This window comes from Physeter macrocephalus, chromosome 7 (assembly GCF_002837175.3).
Source record: "Physeter macrocephalus isolate SW-GA chromosome 7, ASM283717v5, whole genome shotgun sequence".
Taxonomy (NCBI): Eukaryota; Metazoa; Chordata; class Mammalia; order Artiodactyla; family Physeteridae; genus Physeter; species Physeter macrocephalus.
In genome coordinates this window covers 113,832,526-113,854,167 of record NC_041220.1, presented here as the reverse complement: position 1 = coordinate 113,854,167, position 21,642 = coordinate 113,832,526, and the positions used below count along the sequence as shown (strand labels likewise).

Sequence of the window (21,642 nt, the reverse complement as noted above, 5' to 3'; positions counted from 1 at the left end):
GTGCTCCGCAACGGGGGAGGCCACAACAGTGAGAGGCCCCCGTACCACAAAAAAAAAAAAAAAAAAAAAAAAAAAAAAAACTAAAAAATACAAAATAATTAAAAACCAAATTATTCTGGAAGTGTTCTCCTTATGTTACAATATTATGGGATGGTGTTTATATATATGTTTCCCCCATAATTTTTACTGAGAATTTGGAGAGGGAAATGTAGAAAAATGTAGGGAAAAAAATGTAGAAAACCTCACTGCCCTAGATCATTTTTTAAAACAAGGAAATGTGTAAATAAGTGTCAGTGAAAACGAAGTTAAAGGACTGCTATTTAAAGTCAGCACCACCATTAAAAATATAACAGTTATAATTGGATATATTTAGCAATGTATAAGTTTAACCAGTCAAGCATAACTTAGTTTCATTTACTTTATAATTTATTTCACATATCACACACAATCCTAGGGATTTCAGGAAGCTTGCTGTTTAACTTGAGGCTAAAATGCAAGGGGATAAATCCTTCTCTTACATTATCATGTGCATGATATTATAAAAATTTCAAGAGGATGATGGATTTGGGGAGAAAATTCAGCTGTTCCTTACTTGACCAGCTCAACTCTTAATGGTTATTTGTAGGGTGCCAATGGAATGAAAGGAGAAAAAGGAGACTCGGGATTGCCAGGTCCTCAGGGTCCTTCCGTAAGTCCACGGGGGCTGAACTTCCACGGTTCCCGAAAAACTCTGAAATGGGCCAATTATTCACCAACTTCAACCTGTGCCAGATGGCTTATCAACAGGAGAAAGGCCATGAACCTCTTGGTCTGTCAAACTGTAGAAGAAATATCTGTCAGCCTTGTACAGCGAGAGACAAAAGTGTCTCAGAGGTCTCAGTTAGAAGCGATTTTTCAGAGGACTATCTAATCGCGAGGAGAAAATCAATGGTTTTCCCACGACGCTTTTGGGTAGAGCTCTGTGAATGTAGAACCTATGTTCTTTTTTTCTCCAGAGCCCTGTTTTTGTTTAGTGAAATATTTGAGAGTTTAATAGCAGTTGTAGCATTATAGCATTTCTTGGTAATCAGTTGCTTCCTTTTCTTTTAACGTACTTTTGATTTATTCTGGCTTTTGTAGAACAACTGTATTTTTTTAAGTTTTTTTATCCTCACGAAGGAATTTCCAAATGTAGAGAATCAAATGCATCACTTCTTCCAGTATCCTTCTTCCTCTGCAACCATTAATGGCCTTAGCAGAAGCCCAGCATGAGAGTCAAGCCTAACTGCCTTATCTAAATGAAGTAACCAAATTCATGTTTATTTTTCTGACATGCAGATCATAGGCCCACCAGGCCCACCAGGTCCCCATGGCCCACCAGGCCCCATGGTAAGTTTCCCTTCTCTCCAAAATATAATCATTTTTTAAGAGCATGCTACCAGAGGAAACATGAACACACCCCTCAAAACAGCCAGCTTGTATGTTGTACTACTCTCTGTGGAATTGGACAAAAAATAGGAGGTGCTTTTCTGATTTTACAGTGTAGTCTTTCACTCTCCCAAGCACATCTGTTGGAAAGAGATTGGGTAGTTTTGTGATAGGAAAGTTGAATAAACAGATTTGGCAAGCTTTACGCAACTCTTAGGGTATGAACATTGGAAAATCATTTTAACCAACCACTGTTCTAGGCCATTAATAGCATAACAAGATTAATAATTGTAGCCATTAATGAATGTTTCTAACCAACTTTGAGGATTGAGACCCTTTAATGAAATGTTCAATAAGAACATTTATAAAATAATATGATAAAAATTGTCTCACTTCCACAGATGATAATATATTGTTGGATCTTTTTCTTTTCACTTTTAAATACTTCTGTAAATACAGTGTTTACTGCAAGTACCCCTCAGTGACCAGTGGAGACAATGACTGTGTCCTCACAGAACTTATGTTCAGTGAGGAAGGTAGCCATTAAACCAGCATAATTCTCCAAATGTCTGCCTAATGACAGTTTTGTTAAGGCTAGAACTAGAAGGCAGAATGCTTCAAATGCTTTTGACTGGGATAGGTTGGGAACAAATCAGGCAGTCTCTAAGGTCACATTTGTCTCGACAGTGTCCCGATAAACCATATGTCTTCAATCATAGAGATTAAATAAACTGTCGGTCACTCTTTCCTCCTGTTTTGCTCCAAGAAAGAACATCATTGGAATGATCTAAACCACAGAGCGTAGCCCCAGACCCAATCATCTATTTCTTACTAAGTGCCGTTTCTATTTCATACCACAAAACAATTATAATTAACCTGATTTTCTTAAAGCTAAACAGTGCTTTAAGAATCAAGCAAATGGCATACTTTTGGCTTTTTTTATACTCCCACCACTTTAAATTAGAAAATTAAATTTTAAAATGCTATATCCATTCATATCATAAAATTAATTAGTTTAAAGGAATTTAAAACCATTTCTAAAGTGAAATAAGAATACTTGATAAAATGGCCATTTCCTGAAAATGTTTATCCATAATGTATCCAAAGGGAAAATATTATTCCAATGTAGACATATGTAACAAATATCTATGTATTGCTTGCTTAAAAAAAAAACAAAAACTTTTTCCTACTGTTGTATGATTTTGCTGATGAGTATTTAAATACTCCTGTCTCCAAATAGTTCATTTAAATGACTTGAAAGTTTAAAGCAATCCACAGTAATCTTTAGTTAATTTAGGTTGACTAATTAGTCTCTATACTTAGATTTACCACAAAATACAGGGGAAAAGCCCTGACTCATGAATGTGTTGTGACTTCCTTCCACTAGTAAATAATTGTTACAAGAGCCTTGAATAATTCATCTTTGTAAAAATGAATGCATTCTAAATAATAATGTTTAGCACTCCTGTACTAGAATCCTTTTCTTAGCCTTAAAGAAATGATGTAACAGGGTTCCAAACTTGACTGTCATCTCCTCATTTTCTTGCTCCTTTAGATTTCTTAAAACCTTGGGTCTAGAGCAGTTATTAATTGAAAAGGTCTCCTCTTCACTGGTACTTAAAGTTCAAAATTTTTTTAGCAAATTTTAAACTCATAAGGTAGCTCACATATTCCACCTAGATTTTTTTAAATAGGGATTTGAGAAATAGAAGTAGTGTGGGTTCACAAACACTTTTTTGTTTTTTTTTTTCTTCCATATAACCCTGGCAGATTCCCTCCTCCCTCTCACAGGTATTTAGCAGAAAGAATTGCTGTTAATGAATTTCCTATTACAGAGGAATCCAAGAGCTAGAAGGAACTTTCACTAGGTATTAACATCCACTGGCCTGCCTCTAGCTATAGCTCAAACAAGAAGATTCTTGTTATACATCTATTTTGTTACTTTATGTAATAGTTAATAGTCACTTCTGCTGGGAAAAAGTGAATCAATTCTTAATTAAAAGCTGTGTTTTCCATTTTCAGGGACCCCATGGACTTCCTGGACCAAAGGTAATCCAACAAATCCTTTGATTATTTGATGGCTGTTTCATTGTTAATTGTGGGGAAGCATGACAGAAGCATGTCTGTCCTGTCTTATTTATTTGTCAAGTAATGTTGATAATCTTTAAGCCTTTAAGTATCCAGATGTTTAAATTTCACAACAACGAATGACTTACAACAAATTTAAGTGATATCACCTAGAGATGACTTAGTCCTCATTTTGCCATTTTCCTTGTCACTATGTAAGTTTCTGAAGTTACTAATCATAATATACTCAAAATCAACATTCTAAAAGGAAAAAAAAAAGTGAATCTGATGAGATTCTCAGACTAGTCCAGATGTTCTTTCTTAGTATGGTATCTTTAGTTGTATATTCAGATGTTATTAGTTGATACTTCTTGCTTGTCATATAGCAGTACTGCATCTAAATGCTTTAATTATCCAGCATCTTAATTTTGTACTCCCCCAGAGGTCACTAGTCTAGAATGAGGTGAGGTATATCAAGTATGCTATGCTGAGGAGAAGGTTACATCACATACACGTATTCTATACTCTGAATTAACAAGAGAACAATGGAGAATATCCCTTCCTTGTCAGAATTATTGCAGTTTGTATTGTGAAGATGGATGAAGGTGCATTCTTTGCCTTTGTGTAGACCGAGAATACACCTTGGAGGATTAAAATGAGCCCTGAAAGACATGCTTCTTCTTTCAGTGAGCATATGTGATGAGGACGTACGTTCTAATCTCAGCTTTGCCACTGACAGGCTGTGTCACCTTGGGGAGATTATTGACCCTCTCTAATCCTTCATTTACTCAACTAGGTAACTTACCTCAGAGTGTTATGATGATTTAATGAGGTATGATTTTAGAACACTTCGCAGAATATCCGGTGCAGCTGTTAATAAACACCCAATAAACATCAGTTGTTATTGTAATCTTGTGGTTTGATGCTTTGTTCTGAACAGAAAAATTTAGCTAGTCCTCAAGGCTGCTTGAGAAAAGGTTCAGTGACTCTTGCAACCTCGTCAGTAGTGAGTTGATGCACTGAAATGGAGAGGGGGTGAGGGGACACATAAATGCAGCATTAGCACTAAGAATCAGAAAGCCTAGAGGCAGCCCACCCTCTCCTCTGAGCACTCCCGCTGGCCCCCCAGCTTTAGGGGTGACAAAGGGATTGGTCTGACTCCAGAAACCTGAGTTTCCTTCTCGAGATGAAGCATGTGACTCACCCAAGAAAGGAAAGAGTTCGTGCCTCTTTATTCTTCTTAGAATACCTTACCTTCTGATAAGGCCGGTAATTGACAGTGTCTCAGTGGCGTGGATTATAGTTTAGGGTAAGAACATTTTTGTTGGGGTCAAAAGAGAGCTTATCTATCAGCTCCGTGGTCTAGGTACTTATCTAGCCTTCTTGGGCCTCTTTCCCCACACTGGACTAAATAATATTTCCTTCTGTTGACTTCTGTTTGGATTTGAAGGTACCACTAAAGACCAGATTAATTGTGATGACTCAGGCCAAAGCCACCAAGATTGAGTTTTTAATTCTATGAGTGATGCAGTTACCCCATCACCATTACATTAATAGATACCCAAGATCCTTTTGATATCTACAAGGCAATGATTCACTTTAACTACACTTAACTTCGATTGTTATTTAAATCATAGATTTCAGAGAATTATAAAGTTGAAAACATCTCATAGATTACCTGTGCTAGTTCCTTGATTTTATAGATAATAAACTATAGGCTCAGGAGATTTAGGTTATTTGCTCTAAATTACACTGCCAATTAAATGACAGATCTGGGACTAGAATTTAGGTTCAGAGTTGAAATTTGAAATTTTTGCCCCAGAATTTGATTGTTTAAACTTACCTTCTCAGTTAACGCCCATTCCTATCAATGCATGATTCCTCACCAAAGAACTTCATAGCCTACCAAGGCTGCCCTGCCTATTCATCATCTTACGATCACTTGCTGGATGAAAGTCCACAACACATGCAAAGCCCTGAATCTCAAGTTTAGACCAGTTGACTACTGAGCCTTGGCTTTAATCTCACATTGGCTCTAGCTCTGGGACATTCCCAGGATCACACTTAACCAACCATAGAACATTTGGCTTTCCTACAGTGGTGGCAGCATTGCAAACTTCCTCTCCTCAGAACTGCCAAACTCCATTAGGTCATGCCAATGTGTTTATTATTTTGTGACCCCCTTTGAAAGTTCAAATATATAGCATGGTTCCATGGATGACTCTAGCTCACTGTTTCCTAGAATTTCCTGATGAGAAGAATCACCTGGGAGACATTAAAAATACCATTCCTGTGCTGCTATGGTCCAGGTGGTGCCCTGGACTCTTTAACAAGTACTGCACTGATTTGCACCATCAAGCAAACGGGGGAAATACTGCCCAGATTAATAATCCCTCCTGCCATGTAAGCATAACCTCTCCCCTCTCCCATCTCCACCACTCAGGACTCTATAGGGCATTTAAAACTGAAATCATCTTCCTCCCACAAGTCTTTCAAGATTTTCTTGATGAAGTTAATATCTGTACTTAAAAGCTGAAAAGGGAACAGGTCAGAATTCTATTCCTAACATGCTGCTGCAGATAGAAAATAGTGTATTACATTCTTAGGTTTTTAAAAACAGAGTCAAGGGAATTTATCACTTATCATGGTTTTTGTATTGTCACCTTAAGTTAAATTCAAACCTACTTTATTCTATGATTGGACAGACAGACAGTAAAGCCACATATAAGTTCTGTGATCTTCACATTCTCTTCTAGGATTGGCTCTTTGTTGTCTATTCTATTGATTAATCCATGTAGGGACCTGACTTGCAATGTCAGTGAATGAGGATTCACCAAATGGCATTACTTCAAAAGTCAGTTGCTACATTTTTAGCTCATTCCCCTGGGCAAAATGCTTAAAGGCTTAAAATATTCATATATATAACACTGTCCTGCATATTCCAGTTTTCCATTCCAGCAGAGTGAGTCTTTCCTGCTCAGCCTCCTTCAGTATCCTCCACTCCGATTGTCTTTGATTTACTTGGTCAGAACAATGTAGCATGACACCAATTTCCTTGAGGTAAAACTGAAAAATTCGAAGCTCGGACATATACATTTTGCTGGTAAGGAGCACACTTTCTCAGGAGTTCTGCTTCCTAGAATATTATTTAATTGTCAATTTCAGTTTGTTAATTCTTAAAATCTTTTAAATTATTTTTGAACTGATGCAAGACAAATCTAGCCTGACTCTGCTGTTACCTAAAACTGGAATCTGCAACCATTTCAGAGACTGGCTCTCTTCTCTCGAAGTTGAAACACCCATGATAGCAACCAAAATCGGCATTTGCTTTTGCATTTAGGGTGAACCAGGGTTAAATGGTGTTAAAGGATTGAAGGGTGAACCAGGTCAAAAGGGTGACAGAGGACCCCTTGGTCTTCCAGTAAGTAAAGAAAACTTTCCATTTCAGTGCAAATCTCAGACTTTTCTTTCTACCCTAAGTAAGAACTCTGGTTTACTCAGTGACCATCTTATGGTTGAGATTTCTGTAACTGGAAAACATACTGTGTTCGCGCAGAGCTCGGCCCAGTTTTGTTTTCTCTGATGTCTGCTCCTGTGTCAGAGGAAGACCCTGTAAAAAACAATGCCATAAATGTTCTGTCGTTCAATTACATACATGCCAACCTTCCTCTTTTAAGGCTGACAATTCTTCTCCCATCACCCTCCCCTTTAAAAAATTATTATGCGGATTATTTCATAATTTCTCCCAAATGTTTTTATTATTTAGTGTAGTGTCAAATCCTCCCTCAATTTTTATTTTTTCTTCTTCAATACCAAAAACCATAGCCCCCTGTTGGTGGCAGGTATGCAATTGGCCATTGTTGAAGGCGTGAGGTCAGTGCCGTGGCTCCTTACATTAATCAATCATATTGTGGTCTAAATGTTGTATGTTGTGCTGGAAATGCCCTCTTACGAGGTTCTTGCGGCAATAATGGATAATATGGAAGAAGTATTTTGTAATTATTTAGAGATGTTTATTTTTAATGAAAAGGAGATTTCCAACTTTCATGCACTTTATGCTAGTCTTCTTTCCACAACAACTAAAAAGATATTTTTAAATGATTATTAAATATGAGGGGTTTTTTTTTTTTTTTTTTTGGCTGCACCGTGCAGCATGCAGGATCTTAGCTCCCTGACCAGGGATCGAACCTGTGTCCCCTGCAGTGGAAGCGCAGAGTCCTAACCACAGGACCGCCAGGGAATTCCTAAATATGAGTTTTAGTTTCAAGCTTTTTATATGCTATCTATTCAGTGAATGCAGATAAAAGTCAGTAAAGAACATTATAGATTACATTATTAAAATATGGCATAAAATTGGTAATAGAAAATAGTTTATACACATCTCCATAAAAAAATTGGTGACTACTTATTTTATTTTTCCCACAAGTACTGTATTCTAAGTACTAAAGTATTCCTCTTGATAGCCGATGCCTTACATAGATCAGGCACTTAGTAGATGCTTAATATGTATTCATTTTTTGAATGATGTAAGCCTTATATTAGAGTATAGGTTAAATCACACCAATTAGATAATGCCATAGGTATAAAACCTAAAACCTGTATAATATATGTGAGTCATTAATTCACATTCCAGGTAAATATAATATTATATAATCAGTGCAAAAATTTTATCATCCCCCTATTTATTTTTAAATTTTAATAATGGTGACTCTGAAGAAAGTATCAAAAAGCAAAAGAAAGTTTGGATTTCTATTTTATTTAAACCCTCAATCTGATTTCTTTAAAGTTTGCCCTAATTTCAAATCTGGGACTAGTGTTCATTTTTATGTAACATTTAGCCAAAAGCTCTACATATGCTAGCATTAAGCAAATGATAACACACATATTTTTTTTAAATTTTAATCATTGCTAAGTAAATTGGATTTTGCAGTTATAATCTGACTCACAATAGGATTGTACAGAAGGAATTGTAAAATAAAAAATGAAAAGTACCCCCCAAAATGTATGGTATAGCATCATTTGTAGAGTTTGCAGCTGGAATAAATTTTTTTTCTTCCATTTTGTATCATTAACTACATCTGAAGCATAAAATGGGGAAATAGTCCTGCAACCTTGCCAAGAGATGTATAGAAGTAGTGCATTGTCTTTCTTAAATACTCCTTGATCAAATCAACATTTTTAAAGGACTATAAATAAACATTTGAGTTTTGAGATACAAAAGCCATACCAAAAAAGTAATTGAGCTTATAATTGAAACAAGCATTGAAAATGTCATCTTTTGGTCATACGTTATGCATTGCCTAGAGTTGAAGGGAAAGAAAAGCATGCATTGCCTGAGAACAACATTCAATTTTTAAAGCATTTCCCATTCAGACTTTGATGCTTGATTACTTGAAGCGAGCTGAGGAACAATGTTGTTTGGGACAGTTATTTCTTTTTGGACTCATGAAATTTTTCTGGCTTTTTCTTGTTCCTAGAAGTCCCTCTAGTGGTCACTAATGTGAACACAGTAAGAACAATCCAGAAAACTGAGTATCATATGTGTGGAAATCCAGAGTCACCCTGACATGTTAAAATTCTGCATTTGTTATTCATAAATGCTATTTTAACAAGTAAAACTAGAGCTGTTTTCTTCTCTGAAATTCTAACTTGATTGATTATTATAATGAGCCCTTTCCTAGAAGATTGGCCATTATTTTTTTTTCAGAGCCGAAAGAAATATATTGTGAATGGCACAGTCTTTAGAAAATTAATTTCCTATGGAAATTAGCAACCCAGACTGTTACTGGTAACTATTTTAAAGCCCACTTTATAAACCTCATTCACTTGATTTCTGAGTAAGAATTTATCAAATGGAAATGTCATAAAAATGCCATCATCTGTGGGGTGTTTATTGTCACATGTTTTTTTTTTTTCAACTAACAATTTGTAGCAAAGTGATATTCATCCCAGAACCCTGTGACTGCGTATTATGTTGTTTGAAGTGTTACATTTGTTCATCAGTACCTCATACTAATCTCTGTTCTTGTCATTCGTGTTACACCCACCAACCCTGCTACCAACCAAATCACACAGGGAGCATCTGGCTTAGACGGAAAGCCAGGATCCCGGGTGAGTCAGCACCTCAACTTGCTCCAACATGTTTTGTGGCTAGGCGTTTTATGCTTCAGGACAGACTCCCATCAAATGATGAGGGGTACATGGGACTGGAGCAGAAGAAAGTGGACAAAGACAGTGGCAGAAAAGGGAAAGGGAGACAAAGCCTGGGTTGCAGCCTTGTTTGTCGTACAGCCTAAACTGCAGAACATCTTTCTGAAGCCTGGGTTCAAGTCTGGATAACTTGTGACATGGGAAGAATGACCAATCTAATTGGCTTCGTTGTCGTAGAACCCCAGACAGATTTTTCCACAACCAATGAACACTTCTTGCAGTTCCTTGGGAGGGGCCCTCTGAAGGAATCAAAATCATGTGAATTTATTTTAACTTGCTTTTTCTTTTATGTTTATGTCCATATTAGAAATGTAACTTCTTCTTTGGAACTAACTTTCAAATCTCTGTTCATTGAAATGACTTGTCTGTCTTCTGTCATTTTGTCTCTTTTCTATGGTTCTTAACAGCTCCATCTCTTAAATTTCAGCTACAGGTCCTCAATATTTAGAAGTCTTCTGAAGATGAACTTTGAGTTCAGGCAGTAAGAAAAAGATCAAACTGATGTTGATAATTCACCAACATTAGAATGAGTTTAAAACCCTGAATTATTTCATATCACAAGACTCATAGAATAAACAAGAATAGTAAAACAGAAATAGGAATACCAAAAAAATTGTGCTAGAATAGTTTCTGTTTGCAAATATCATAATAAATTCATTGCAAATCTAAGCATAGTCTTCCTGAAAATGAGCAAATATACCTGAAGTCCTTGCTACATTTTTAAGAATCAAAAAGAATTCCAAGCTCTTCAATTCTTAAAACCTGTTTCAGGCAGTCATTATTTTCACTGGACCTCAGTGTTCCTATATTCATCCAAATATTATCTCATCTGCCACAGAAATCCTAATCCTGAACCAGGAGGCCAGAGGGCAGTTATGCCATTAAATCATCCAGCTGCCTGATTTGTGCCTTATAGGCCCAGTGACTTGAGCCACTGCAGCAGAACCTATAAGAATAATTCCTTCCTCCTAAGCCCCCTGCTGCTTCCAACAGAACTGAAGAAAGTTTGAAAAGTTAAACACTGTTCTCATTCAAGTTTGTTTTTTTTTACTTGTATAACTATTCGAGCCTCTTAAACAGCTGAAAACAAGACTTCAGAGCATTTGTGGCCAAGAGGGGTACAGGTAACTGTAGGGGCAGAGAATGGATGTGAAGAAGAGGTGATGTGAAGCGAAAACAATTAATTTTTTCTTAAGATTTTGGGGGCAAAGTGAAGATGTTCCATTTAGTCAGGGAGGAAATATATAATTAAATATGATATACAGTACTTTGTGTGAGCCTTTCTTTGAAATATGCAGTTATAAAATTCATCCCTTTTGCATGAGTTTCTTGAAAACTATTGGCCTGAAAGAATCAAGCATAAAGCAGTTTGAAAGGAGACGTGTTGTCTTACTGACATCCTAAGGCATCATTCACCCAGGAAAAGTCCAGGATAGATTATAACTGCTTTTCTTACAGCCCTTGGGATATGTCTCATATTATATTATTTTTATCTTTTTTTAGGGTACAGATGGCCCTATGGGACCCCATGGCCCTGCAGGTCCCAAAGGAGAAAGAGTAAGTTGCTCCTGAGGTTATTAAGCTGTGACCTAAGGAAAACACAGAGTGTGGCTTTTCCATTTTAGTTGATCTGAGCTGTTCATTTCCCATTAGAAATAAAGGGCCATCTAATAGTAAATGGAAATAGATGCCATCTTAAGTTCTATTTGGAGTCCTCATGCTGAGAGAATGACAGAGTATTAGAATATGCCTGCCTTAACCAAAAAAAAAAAAAACAAACAAACAAAAAACAATGCATACATTTTCATAGCTAAAGAAAATAGCTCAGACCATTCCTTCTTGACCCCTAAGGAAGATGTTTTCATTTGGCCTTAATCCAGAAAGTTGATGTCAATAGGTCTAAAATTTCCAGGACTATATATTCTGGTTGATAATCTTTTATATAAAGCTACTCTGTTCATTCAGAATAAGTTATAACTTTTCTAAAGGGAACTTACAAAACCTAAGGATTCTCCGCACAGTTACACATGCTCCTCTTTTTTAGCAAAAGAATAGCCTTTCTTTAACCATAAGGAAATAATTTTAGTGCATTATAAAACAAAAACCTTCCACTAACCTCTCTATTGCTAAGCCATGTTTCCATATCTTTGGGGGGAAAAAAGACACTCAGAGTGGAAGATAAACATCTGACACAAAAAAATGTCCTACAGCATCAGCAGCTGGTCATCTGTCTGGAACTTCTCTCCCTCTTTCTCTGGTTTTCTTCCGCTTTTTCTTTTCCTCACCCTGAAAAACTTAGAAGGTTTTTTTGGATCTGAGTGGAATTGTGTCGTCAATTTCCCCACCATCCAGGATAGGATGTAAAGAAAGTATCCTAATGGTGAGGACTTCAAAATGTTGGAATGATTCATTGTGCAACTTTGTGGTCTTTTAAAACTGGATAGAGTTTCATCAGTCTGGGATAATTTGCTTTAAAATAGAGGGCCACATAGTGATTTCTTTGGCATACATCCCCATCCCATAACTCCATGTCCTATAAAGTGAATTCACTTATTCAGTAAGTATCACATTAAGATGTACAAAACACAATGTACTCCTAGTGTGGAATGAAAACGCTCTCCTCCCATTTATGCAGTCTATTTTGCTAATTGTTCTAATGAATTGCACAATGATAATTTGTTCATCATCCTATAACCTTTTGTTGATACACTGTATATACTTAGTACTGTGAAGGAAGCAGCTATTTTCCGTGATCTAGGAGAGTTTACAATCTAATTGCAGAGGAAAAAAATATCTGCAAGGAATAACTAGATAATGAGGCCTAAGTGAATACAAATAGTACGTGCTGTGCATTTGGCAATGAGGAATGCTGGCTTTACCCAAGAATCCTTCTAGGAAGAGGTGAGTCCTAAAGGGAATAAATCATCTGAATTTATTTCTAAGGTCAAACAAAAGACTTAACGAAGATCATCCTAATTAAAAAGATTTAAAAGCTAAGAGCCTCATGCTGCTGGTGCATTCAAGCACGGTATCAAGAAATCCAGTACATGGACTAAAAATGGAGCAGCAAATCTCAAGTAGTCCAGTGGCAGAAGGCCCTGGGACTCAAGAGGGTTTACCGTTTGGTAAATCAGCTGTTACTTCCGAGAGCTCCACGGTGTCATAAGAGTATCAGGTCTCAGCGCCGGGGTAGAATTCACCAGGAGAGCAAATGAAACGGCTAAGAATTTGCGAAGGCACAGTTTAAGTCAAATGGTGTGCAGTGTAAAGTGTTACACTTGTATTTAGTCAGCATGTTAACTATCCTAACTGGATCAGATATCAGTACTCTCTCCAAGGGCCCCTCTCCCTAAGTGCTAAACTGGAGTGTGATTCTCAAAGTTAATTGATGGAGGTGCCATCTGGACTCTCTTGAAAAAGTTTCAAATTTTAAAGAGGCAGGAATCAAGCAGGGGGTTCATTCTAGAATAATTCCTCAGTGTAGACATGCAAATTAAAGATCCTGAATGAAATGAGACCAGCCTAAAAGAAACCAGGCATTTGACAGACAGTGTTATTCAAGAATTGTCAAATACATGACTGGCAGCATTAGTAGGCAGCTCTTCAGAGCACCTGATCGTCCTACCTTCAGCTGATTTCTTCATCTTGGCCTTGTAACCACTAAGGAACTCCGTAGAGTGTGTTAAATTGGAGAGGTTCAAAGTTCTTTTGGAATGAATTAATCCCGGAAAAGAAGTTGCACGTTCAAGGCCCTGTGTTGATATTTCATTCCTAGAAGTTTTCAAGCTGAAACCATTAAGCTGCTTTTGGCTCCAAGTGACAGAACCCCAACTCAAAATGGCTTAAACAGTAAAGAAATGTAGGGCTTCCCTGGTGGCGCAGTGGTTGCGCGTCCGCCTGCCGATGCAGGGGAACCGGGTTCGCGCCCCGGTCTGGGAGGATCCCACGTGCCGCGGAGCGGCTGGGCCCGTGAGCCGTGGCCGCTGAGCCTGCGCGTCCGGAGCCTGTGCCCCGCAACGGGAGAGGCCACAACAGAGGGAGGCCCGCATACCACGAAAAAAAAAAAAAAAAAAAAGAAATTTATAGTTCTGTGTGGTAAAATAGTCAAAGGAGGAGCTCTAGGCTTTGCTTCTGTGCCCTTTCCAAGAGCTGGCTTTGTCTTCTGACCACAGGCAAGCTGGTTGCAGCGGTTCCAGACCTCCCCTCTGGCGAGGCATCGGCAGAGAGCAAACATAGGGACTGTCTTCTCCTGTATCCTCCTTAGCTGTGAGGAAACCGTCCCCAAAGCTTCCCAGCCCCTTCCCCTGACACTTCATTGACCAGGATTGGGTCATAGGTCCACTTCTGAAGCAGTCACTGGGAGTGAGATGGAATTGTCATTATTAGCTTAAAGTAAGTATTTGGGGTGAGCAATTCTGCAAGAGGAGCTCCACAGCTTCAGTGACAGCTGAATTCAAATCAGCCACAGCCTATTCATTTTAAAAACAAAATAAAGCTGAAGTGCTCGGTCAGAAGAGGAAGAAGGGAGTAGGTATATCAAAATAATCTGTGGAGATATTTCAAACCAGAGCTACTCTAATCCATGGAGTTTTTACGAATTAGACCAACTCCAGGTTACACGAACCTTCCCTCTAAATCCCCACCTCCCATTTACACACGCGCGTGCGTGCACGCACACACACACACACACACCATTACCAACAGCACCACCACCACTTAAAAAATCATAAATAACACTGACAGATCAAACTGAAAGGACTTTAGTTTGAATTAGCGCTCTTGGAGTTGCCAAGCCCTTTTCATTAAAAACAAGACCTCTAACTGTACGATAATAATGAGAGCTTCTTTTTATGGACATACTATTTGGCAACGTATAATTTCATATTTTCTAATCACACTTAATCCTCAGAAAGATCCTTGCAGAATATGTATTACTCTTCTTATTTTACAGCCAATGAAACACAGGCACGGAAAGGTTAAGAAAGTTACCCAAGGCCACCCAGCCAGTCAGTGCCAGAACGGGGAATTCAACTTTAAATCTGTTTCATTTCAAAGCCTGGCCACTTTACCGAATGCAATTCCTGCTCTTTCAGTAATAAACATAAAGGAATAATGAGTAAAAGTGCAATAAGCTTTTATCATATTTATTCCCCCAAATCTCCCTATACTATATGTGCCTCTAAGTGACAGTGCTAAGTAGCGCCAACAGCCCCTAAGTTTACGTTAAAGAAGAATGTTGACAGTGACTTGAAATTTGCTCACATGGGAATCTGGAGAAACACAGAATAACACGTGGATCCGCATGCACAGTTATCAGCTGGACTTGACATTTTACCCCTGGAAGAGATCTGCTACCCTTAAACTTCTTCAGGGGTGTGATAAAAGAAGGTAACATTTTCTCTTGGCCCCTCACATAAACATCATCATTCTCCTGAAGTTTCCGTATTAAATACTGACAGTTTAATTTTGGAGATGGCAGCAGAAGAAAACACTGCTTGAAATGCAGACATCTCTTTTTTGATTGTCACACTGTCATATTCCTGGGGACACCTCCAATTACTTATTTTTTATAAGCATTCAAGATGATCGTGTTTAACGAATCAACCAACAAAGGATTAATCTCCAAACTACATAAACAGCTCATGCAGCTCAATATTAAAAAAACAAACAACCCAATCCAAAAATGGCCAGAAGACCTAAATAGACCTTTCTCCACAGAAGACTTACAGATGGCCAAGAAGCACATGAAAAGCTGCTCAACGTCACTAATTATTAGAGAAACGCAAATCAAAACTACAATGACGTGTCACCTCACACCAGTTAGAAGGGGCATCATCAGAAAATCTACAAACAACTCATTTGTAGACACGTGGATGGATCTAGAGACTGTCATACAGAGTGAAGTCAGAAAGACAGAAACAAATATCGTATATTAACGCATATATGTGGAACCTAGAAAACTGGTACAGATGAACCGGTTTGCAGGGCAGAAATAGAGACACGGATGTAGAGAACAAACGTATGGACACCAAGGGGGGACAGTGGCTGGGGTGGTGGTGGTGGTGTGATGAATTGGGCGATTGGGATTGACATATATACGCTAATATGTATAAAATAGATAACTAATAAGAACATGCTGTATAATAAAATAAATTTAAAAAAAAAAGATTATCATTTAAGCCGAGACAAGCTCTGCTACTTAAATAGGTACATGAAGAGAGAGTGATGAGGTAGTAAATTCCTACCTTATCAGGCACTGAGTAGAAAACATAAAAGTTTTTAAACCCTCTTTTCCCGAAAGGAAGCAAAACATACATGATTGTAGTGATCTGACTTGACTCATGAATTCTGCAAATATTTACTGACACTATTATAAGCTGTGGGCATGCAGTAGGGAAAAAAGCCAGGGCCCTGGCACCCTAACGTGCAGATTCTAGCGAGGGGCTCAGCAGAGAATAGACAAGTTATAAGGTGGGTCTGTCTCCTGGTGTATGAGCACGGTGCAGTAAAATACAGCTCAGTTAAGGGCAGGGGCAGTCAAGGGGTAAGGGCCTGCTGAAGAGACATTTGGTAGGGGGAAAAAGAATTTTCTTATTACATTTTTGAAAAAGTGGTTACTTAAAATAATTAGTAACAAATAAACATTTCACAGTAAGGCCAAAGAAACCCAAGCACCACACCCTAGATATGCAAGTCCTTTTGCACCGCTGGGCAGACAGTCCTTCTTCCAAAGGTGATTCTGTAAAATATGCTACCATGGATTTCTTTTGCCGTATCACTGGCAGCGGCCCTGAAAGAGCCTGACGCTTTGGAATTTTGATAGAATGATACTTCAAATAGAGGCTTTAGCCCCAGGCCATCAGGGAATGTGTGTGACTATAGGTGTTTGTTTATGATTTGCACTTTCACCTTTCATTATAGGGTGAAAAAGGAGCAATGGGAGAGCCGGGACCCCGAGGGCCGTATGGTCTTCCCGTGAGTTCTCTCGTCTCGCGATGGTGTTTCCCTTCAGCACGTGTAGATGACCTGTCCCTGGCGTGGTTAACCCTCCCCTCGTGGGGAGACTAATCCCATTAGAGGAGCAAAGAACAATCCACTAATTCTCTTCAACGCCAATGTAACTGTGTACTTCAGACATAGGTCATATCTGTGTCATCTTCTTACACTCACGTACAGACACCCACACACTTCACCAGATTGAGAGGATCAGAGGTTGTCCATGAGATGGACAGTGCTGACCTGAAAGAGGGCTTTTGACTGTCAGATAACCCCTCCCTGGGCCATCTGACCAAACCCATAATTGGCCCTTCCTTGGGAGGTCATTGTAACCAGAAGTGGGTGTGGAAGCTTAATTTAAAAAACTCTCTTCAGACTTTATCTGTTCTCATACATCACTTACAAAAACTGCTCTTGCTCATAAAAGGTATTTCTCAGATTGATGTTTACGATGACTGATGTTTTTGACCTTTCTAAATTACCGTGATGACAAGTGATCTTCAGAACAGAGAAGGTTGATAGTGTTCTAGCTTCTGAAAATTCTCAGTTAACACCCACTTCAAATTGAGGGCCTCGGGTTTGCTTCAGAATATTCTCTTTGGGATAATTGTAAATGGTTTGATGGGGTCGGGTAGGACTACAGTAGAAGCATATAATGTTGTCTCAAGGTTTTTAACCCCTATGTATTTTCCACGTACCTTGTACTTTCTAGTTTTGAGGAATTGAAATAATAAGCTCAAACCATGATTACTTGCGTGCTGAAAGAGATGCCGATTTTGAAATAGATTTCAAAATCTAATTGGTGGAATCAAAGCAACTTCTCGGCAACTTTGGGGTGGATTTGTTGAGTGATTTTCAAAGCCCTGAAAATCTGCTCCACACGGCTGAATTGATCATCCTTGCACAGCAGTATTATATTCCTTCTATAATAGGGGGTCATTAATTTACAGTTTTTAAGCTGTGATCTTCACACCCGCAATATTTATAGACAAGGTGTACATCTAGCCAAATTAAAATTGTATTTAACAATAAACAGTTTTCACATTCTTTACACGCTTATGAGCTGACTACTAAGTCGTCAAACTAAAGTAGCATAGATTTGCTTATTCTGTTAGTGCTGGTGTGTTTTTAAACTAAACAGTATTTTTGCTTTTGACTTACTCTTAGATTGATAACTTGAATACCAAGCATTAAACTTCAGCAAAATATCAGACTATTTAACCTGATATATAACAAACATTTTCATGACCCTTACCTGCAACATTAACAGTCACTTCACTTGATTTAGTGAAAGAAACTTGTGTTACTAATCAATAGAGAATCTTTTTCACATTTCTGAATTAGTTGTTTTTATACTAGTGTTGCATGTCCAGGCAGCCTTAAACAGAATAATAACCTATTTGTGAAACTTAGGAACACTAATGTACCTACTATGATTCTTTGGCAGGGGAAAGATGGAGAGCCTGGTCTTGATGTAAGTAATACTGACAATAAACATCTTCCCATTATAATAGATGCTGATGGTCTCCATCATCAATAATAGCAAGAATACTTCTAATTTTTTTCTGTGCACATAGTTATGTGTCCAGCATATATTGCTGTGCGTGTAGACAGCAATAGGAAATAAACCACTAGGGTTGGCATGAGAGAGACAAAAGCAAAAAGCATAATTATCTAGTATGAAATTAATAACTGACAGTTGATAGAGGCACTTCAAAATACTTTCCCAAATTAGAGACACTCAACACGAATGGTTAAATTACTTATTTTAAAATATGCATAAAATCGAAGTATCTTTCACATGCTACCGTTAGGGAATGATATGTTTATTCTCAAAGCTATTACGCAGTATTTTGCTTTTTAGCATAAAGTCTCTATATATCTTATAGTAACATAATTCTATAAAAATAGAGAATGTCAAAAGTCAGTCCCTCCTAAAATGATTACTGTTCGTCCTGTATTATGTGAATAATAGCAGTAGCAAAAAGTAATAGTAGTTACTCTTTATTGGGCACCATTTGTGTGCAGACATCATTCTGGTACTTTATATATATCATCACATTTAATGCTCACACCAGCAGATGTGTGGTATTAATAGGTATTAACCTTGTTTTATGGTCGAAGGACTAAAATGGTGAAGTAAGTTTGCCTGCAGTCCCACAAATCAGAGAACTTGCCAGGATTCAAACTAGGATCCTGATATTCTCTCCACTATACATTTCTTTGGAGAAAAAGCAAGAAACCTTTTGTTTACAGATACTTGAGATGTTAGGAAACTGTTATTTCTAAGTGCCACTTTACCCATCTAAGTTTTCAGATTTGAGGGCATGCCATGTTTCTTTATATTTGCGTTCAGAAACATGAATTCTTAAGGTTTTTTTCAATATGGTGTTGCCACAGTTATACCAACAGATCTTTTTGGTTTGCTTTTTATCCTATAGGGTTTCCCTGGTCCACGAGGCGAGAAGGGTGATCTAGGAGAAAAGGGGGAAAAGGTGACCTCTCCAGCCTAGCATGTGCCTGTTTGATTTTTCTGCTTCTGTCTGCTTTGCTGTTCAACCTGTGCGATTCTTTCATACGTCTAATCTTTCTCCATCCTGTGCTCCAAAAACACTCTGATGTCTGATCTGAGGAACCAGATCTTCACAGAGGAATAAAGAAGGCTACACTGCAAGAAATAAGGGCACTGTTAGCACAGAAGAAAAGAATTACAATCCCCAGATATCTGAGCTACAATCTTTGGACTACCTGACACCAATTAATTGAAAGATGAAGTTTTCAGGGGTTTTTGAAAATGGGGGTGGGAGAGGCATTTATGACATTAAGTAAAATTAAATAGCACAAATCTGCAACAGTCTTCTGGCAGAGCTCAGCTAACCCTGTAAATTCAGCATCTCATTCATCTTCACAACATTCCCTAAGATATGTCCTGTATCTTGATTTTTTTTTTTTTTTTTGATTGGAAAGTGGAAGGCAAGCAGTATGCTGATAAACCCAGTGAGTCCATTATGCAGGGACCAGGACTTGTTGCCTTTGGACGCTGTAGATATTTTAAAGTGAAGATATTGGTGTATTTTATGAGATTGATGTTTAGGTCCTATCTCAAGACTGTCAGCTCCAGGGGATAAGGACCCAATATCAAGCAAAATGGTTTTATGTCTGGAAGCAAAATGTGGATTATGGATTTTTTAAACCACTTTTTTCTTCTTTAAAAAATAGTTTTTTTATATTGGACACAGCTGAAAAAGGGGAAAAAAAATTTTTAAACTCAGCACCTCAAAAGAATAATGAAAATCTTAAAGTGGCTGAAATGGTACCTTCATAATTCAGATTTAAACCAATTCTATTTCTCAGATTAATTTATGTCCTACTCTACTTACCGCACTATTTTCAAAACCCTATAAAGTCTCTTTAACAGTGAAGTTCATAGCTGTTGAAAAACAAGGCCAAATGAGAGTTGCCAAAAAAAAAAAAGAGGATATTAAGCCTGCTGTGTATTCTTTGGGCATTAAACATTACTTAGCTTCCCATTGCTAGGAAAGCTCATGTGAGTGGTTATATGAAAGCACCACCATCATCATGGTCACATCATTGTCACATTTATTGAACACTTATGTTTTTCCAAGAGCCTTACATAAGATAAGTCTTTTAATCCTCATAACAACACCCTAAGTTTGGTGCTATTATTGTCCCCATTTCATAGACAAGGAAACTGAGGCATTAAAAAAAGTTCTTTTATTCTGAATTGTAAATTCTAACTGTAAAATATACATGTTTTGAGATAAATTGTACATGCAGTCTTTTAGCCCAAGGTGTCTCTGTGTGCTTTCAAGGTTATAGGCATTTATTTTATATTTACCGAATGGGTTGTATGAGTCAAAAACCTTATTCACTCAAAAGTATGTCACCATTATGAAGATATTCATTCTAATGATCTTTTAAACAAAGAAGAAATTACTGGTATTATAACTTATGAAAACCTAAAGCTACAAATTTAATCCTCAGAATAATGTTAATCACCCATACAAAAATCTTTCCATATTTCAGATTCCATAATTAGAAGTTTTATATTTAGGGAAATTAGATACAAATGTGCATACTTTTTGTATATCATTCTTTGACATGGGAGACAAAAATTAGCAAGAGCCCTTATGTGTTCATACCCACAAAGACAGATAGTTACAAAACTATGATGATTAATAATAACACTGACACATTATCCTCTGTAAAATAGTGTCTGTTTTCCATAAAGCTTGAGGTTCACTAGAATATTACTGAAAAACGATTCCCAGAGCCTGTTAAAGTCAACATTCATATGACAACACTTTCCGTTGAGTGATTAATCTGAGTTGATTAACCAATCAAAAAATGAATTGAGTCCAAAATTAATAATACCCAACACATCTGGTGTCAGTCACACCTATGTGAAGAAGAGTCCACTCCCTCCCAAATAAGTTTAAATCAATTTTACGTCAAGGCAATGATGTTACTTGCTGAGGAAGAATGTTGATTCATCTTGCACAAGTGAGCAATTTACTCCCGAAAGCTCCTCCCATCTTACTTCTATCACACCTGCTCTCATTTCACTTCACCCTGGCATCTCGGGTCTTTGTTTTTGATCATGATCAACTAAACCACACAGAAGTTCTCTCTTTCCCCGATGTTAGAGAAACCCAAATGGCTTTGATTCTGAGCCTTCTGATGCAGTGTTTTTGGCACACAGGAGATAAATGTGGAGCTTTCACTCACACAGAAAGAATGCATTAATTTGAGTGCATATCTCATCTATATCTGTTATGTATATGTCTTTGAATATTCATGTTGTTTCGCTTCTGAAATTATTCAGACTTATTGTATCTGCCACCCTGACTGCAGAATGAATACACTAATTTAAATATGTATAGCATAGTATTTTGTATTCTGTACTGCACCAGCTTCTTGTCTATAAATATGCAGATATTT

General features: G+C 37.6%; 1 protein-coding gene across 1 annotated transcript in view; it reads left to right on the top strand.

Moving 5' to 3' along the window:
- Positions 1-21,642, top strand: part of COL25A1 (collagen type XXV alpha 1 chain) — a 476,840-nt gene that overhangs the window by 447,955 nt on the left and 7,243 nt on the right. The window contains exons 28-35 of the mRNA XM_055086170.1: positions 626-688; positions 1,318-1,368; positions 3,430-3,456; positions 9,550-9,585; positions 11,188-11,241; positions 16,606-16,659; positions 18,128-18,154; positions 19,122-19,175. Of these exons, the coding sequence (XP_054942145.1) occupies positions 626-688; positions 1,318-1,368; positions 3,430-3,456; positions 9,550-9,585; positions 11,188-11,241; positions 16,606-16,659; positions 18,128-18,154; positions 19,122-19,175 (366 nt within the window). The remainder of the gene's footprint in view (positions 1-625; positions 689-1,317; positions 1,369-3,429; positions 3,457-9,549; positions 9,586-11,187; positions 11,242-16,605; positions 16,660-18,127; positions 18,155-19,121; positions 19,176-21,642) is intronic.